The sequence below is a fragment of the Pleuronectes platessa genome, chromosome 3 (assembly GCF_947347685.1).
Source record: "Pleuronectes platessa chromosome 3, fPlePla1.1, whole genome shotgun sequence".
Lineage (NCBI taxonomy): Eukaryota > Metazoa > Chordata > Actinopteri > Pleuronectiformes > Pleuronectidae > Pleuronectes > Pleuronectes platessa.
This window is the reverse complement of record NC_070628.1, coordinates 25,672,498-25,676,770: the sequence shown is the minus strand read 5'-3', so window position 1 is coordinate 25,676,770 and position 4,273 is coordinate 25,672,498. Positions and strand designations below refer to the sequence as shown.

Here is a 4,273-nt window from a genome sequence, read left to right as displayed (position 1 = left end):
GTCGTTCGTTGGTGCACTCAACATAAAACAAAAATATAAAAACAACAATATAGAACACAATATATACAGTAACAGAGTTATGGGCACGTGCGGTGCTAAGGTGCAGAGATTGGTGATAATCTCCAGGCCTGGTAGGGGAGTGAGCTTTGTGTAGTTTTTAGGTTTTACACCGGTTCTCCCACAGAGGAGGCGACTCGTGACGAGTCGCCGTCTGCAGCCGCCGGTTGTTTTGACAGCTTCGTTGGCTCGTTTCCCTTTTGCAGCGTCTCACATGTGCTCGATGCTCAGGAGCCTTTTGTCTGCAGCGTTGTCTCGAATGTGAGCGGTTAAATACAATGCCTACATCGAGTGCGAGCGGGGAGCGGGGCGTGCAGCAGCAGAAAGCCGGCTCCCAGATCAACTCCACCCGCTACAAGACCGAGCTGTGCCGGCCCTTCGAGGAGAACGGCTCCTGCAAGTACGGGGAGAAGTGTCAGTTCGCGCACGGCTACCACGAGCTGAGGAGCCTGTCCCGCCACCCGAAGTACAAGACGGAGCCGTGCCGCTCCTTCCACACCATCGGCTTCTGCCCCTACGGGCCCCGCTGTCACTTCATCCACAACGCCGACGAGCGCCGGCCCGCTCCGGCCGCCAACACCAACATGCAGCCGGGGGAGCCCCGGTCGACCCGCGAGCTGGGCGGCTACAGGCAGAGAGACCTCCTCCCCCCGCAGCACCTCGGCTACAGCCAGCGGGACCGACCCAAGCTCCACCACAGTCTCAGCTTCTCCGGCTTCTCCACCCACCACAGGCTGGAGTCCCCGCTGCTGGACAGCCCCACGTCCCGGACCCCGCCGCCCCCCCACACCGGCTCCTCCTGCGCCCCTAGCTTCTACGACGAGGTGCTGTCCCCCAACTCTATGTCCTGCATCAACAGTGCCTCCGACATTCCTGTCATGATAACAACTTCTGTTATTTTTCCTGATCAACATGACATTTCAACAATGATCTCCCGGAGGAGAACACGCCCGCCGCGACGTCTCAGAACACGAACTCTCAGGTGCTTGTTGCAGATACAAGACATTTCTCCGCCCCTCAACACACGTACAGTCAATCAAAATATCTCTACCTTTATAAGTGACCCCCAAGAATTTAGAAATAGGAAAGGGGTGGGTTTCCTACACTTAAACATAAGAAGTCTGTTGAGCCATCACAAACTTGATCACATTAATATTTTAGTAAACCAAGCAAACCCTGATATATTGGTCTTATCGGAGACATGGCTACATAAAGATATAGACGACCAAACAGTGTTTATTCAGGGATATAATATTTTCAGATCTGATAGGGCCAGCAGGGGTGGCGGTGTAGCTGTCTATGTTAAAAACACTTATGCTGCTGCTATTTTAAACGCTGTATCAATCCCAAAATGCTTTGAATTCATTTCCCTAAAGATTGACCTTGGTCACAAAAATTCTATTATTGTCATTGGAGTTTACAGACCCCCTAGTGCCCCGACTATGGCCCTAAAAAAGATGGCAGAACTTTTCCTCTTTCGGACTCAGAACTAATTGTGTTGGGTGATTTTAATTTAGATTGGTCAACTGATGCCTCCGAAGCTCTTAAGGAGCTGTCCTCTGACCTGCATTTTACCCAGCTAATTTCTGTGCCCACTCGTCCTAATCTGAAAGACTTTTCTAAATCAACTTTAATTGATCTAATTTTTTGCAACAAACCGGAAAAATATGTTGCAAATGGGGTTTTAGACTTGGGGATCAGTGATCATTGTCCCATAATATGCATCCGTGACATGAGGTTGCAGAAATGTGGTTCTCGGGTAGTAATGAAAAGGAATTTTAAGCTCTTTGATGAGCAGGCCTTCTTACACGACCTTTTTTACAGTGACATAGCAGATACTGTCAAAATACCTGATGTTGATCTGGCCCTAAAACACTTCACCACAGCTTTCAACTTTATAGTTGACAAACATGTTCCCTATAAAAAATGCAGGACTAAGAACAGAGTCAACCCTTGGTACTGCAATGAACTTGCAAAACTGCATTGTTCCAGGAACAAGGCATGGAATTTAGCAAGGCAGACAAATGACCATGCCCACTGGCTTAAATTTAGACAATTGCGAAATAAATGCACATCAGCAGTCAGGAGAGGGAAAGCCGATTTTTATTTGAAAAAATTCACTGAATCGTCCAATAGACCAGGTGATTTCTGGAAAGCAATTAAAAGTCTAAAAGGAGAACGCAGTTCATGCTTGCCTGCTAGCATTTTAGCAGACTCCACTGTTTTAACTGAACCCTCTGACATCTGCTCTGCTTTTAACAGACATTTTGCTGCTGCTGGGCACTTTTTTGATAATACTGTGCATACTACTGATCTTCAAGCAGATCCCTGCATAACCCCCGCTTTGTCAGTTCCACTTTCAGAAAGCAGCTTTAGTCTGACAACATTAGACTCAGTTCAGGTCTGCAATGCCCTGATCAAAATTGATCCAAAGAAAACGACCGGTGACGACAAGCTTGACCCTTTCTTTCTGAAAACCTCAGCTACTGTAATTTTTGAATATATCACTTACATCCTCAATCTCTCCATAACGACTGGTGTTATCCCTTCAACCTGGAAAACAGCCCATGTTCTCCCACTGCACAAGGGTGGTAGCACGAATAATATGAACAACTACAGGCCAATTTCAAAATTATCATGTCTCTCAAAAATTCTTGAATCCTTTATTAATACCCAGCTAAAATCATTTTTATCACTATCGTCTTTCTTGAGTCCATCTCAATCAGGTTTTAGAGCCCGACATAGCACTATTTCTGCAGCCTCCCTTGTGGTCAATGATTTCATTACTGCGCTGGACAATAAGCAACATTGTGCCGCACTATTTGTGGACCTCTCAAAGGCCTTTGACACGGTTGACCATCAACTGCTTTTACACAAATTATCACTTATCGGCTTTGATCATTTGAGCCTACAGTGGTTTAACAGTTATCTCACTGGTCGCTCCCAATGTGTAAAGGTGGGCAAAATAACATCCCTTTTTTTAGATATCGACAAGGGGGTACCCCAAGGCTCTGTCCTTGGACCTTTACTTTTTATAATATATATCAATGAAATTGCCTCCACACTTACTCCACTTTCTCAAGTTCATCTTTATGCGGATGACACAGTTCTGTATTGTAGTGCCTCCAACATTGACTCCGCTATAAATAGACTGCAGCTCTCCTTCCACATGCTAGAGAAGCAATTAAGTGACTTGAAGCTAGTCCTGAATTGTGCCAAAACCAAATGGATTATTTTTACTAAAGCTAGAAGCACTGATTTTAACAGTTTAAAACTCTGCTCTAGAAATGGTACCACTCTGGAAAGGGTCACCAGCTATAAGTACCTAGGCATTTGGGTTGATGAGAAGCTCGATTTTAAACCACATGTGAATCAACTCGTAAAAAAGCTAAGAACAAAATTGGGATTTCTCTTTAGAAATAGGTTATGTTTCACTTTCCAAGCAAGAAAACGAATTATTGAGTCTGTTTTTATATCAGTTTTAGATTATGGTGATGTTATTTATGGGAACACATCCAAAAGCACATTGAAACCTCTGGATGCGGTATACCATTCTGCTCTGCGTTTTATCACCGGAGACCGCTATGGTACTCACCACTGTACTCTTTACAACAAGGTTGGCTGGCCAGCCCTGTCTGACAAAAGGGATGGTCACTGGAAGATTTATATTTATAAAACAATCATTGGGCTACTGCCAGTCTATCTCTCCTCTCTCATCAGCTGGAACTGTAGTACCCACAATACCCGCTCCCAGAGCTGGCTTTCACTATATCTGCCGCGTGTTAGGTCTAACTTGGGGAAGACAGCCTTCTGTTTTAAAGCACCATACATTTGGAATGAGGTCCAAAAATCTTTAAAGTTGTCCTCATTTGTCTCATTGACGGAGTTCTCAAGTCTGGTCTCATGTACAGCTGACTTCTCCTGCATTGATTGTAACTACTAGTTGACTTGGCCATATTATTTTATACTGACGAATTGTTTTATACCTTGTATTACTGTATGTATATATATATGCATATTTATTTCATTCTTATTTATTCAATGTATTAACTCTTCTATGTATCAACTCTTTATTGTACCCTCGGCACCATTGAAAATGAGGGTCTTATCCCTCAATGTGTTTTCCGAGGTCTAAATAAAATATTCAATCAATAATGCCAATAATATATCAATTATAAATCATGTGGAGGGGGGGGGGGGGGGGGGGCAGAGTCAG

General features: G+C 44.5%; 1 protein-coding gene across 1 annotated transcript; it reads left to right on the top strand.

The window, feature by feature from the left end:
• The first annotated feature begins 335 nt into the window (after positions 1–335).
• Positions 336–2,438, top strand: LOC128436489 (mRNA decay activator protein ZFP36L2-like). Its single transcript, XM_053418214.1, has 2 exons — positions 336–932; positions 2,421–2,438. The coding sequence occupies exons 1-2, from the start codon at positions 336–338 to the stop codon at positions 2,436–2,438; spliced, it is 615 nt and encodes a 204-aa protein (XP_053274189.1).
• The last annotated feature ends 1,835 nt before the right edge of the window (positions 2,439–4,273 follow it).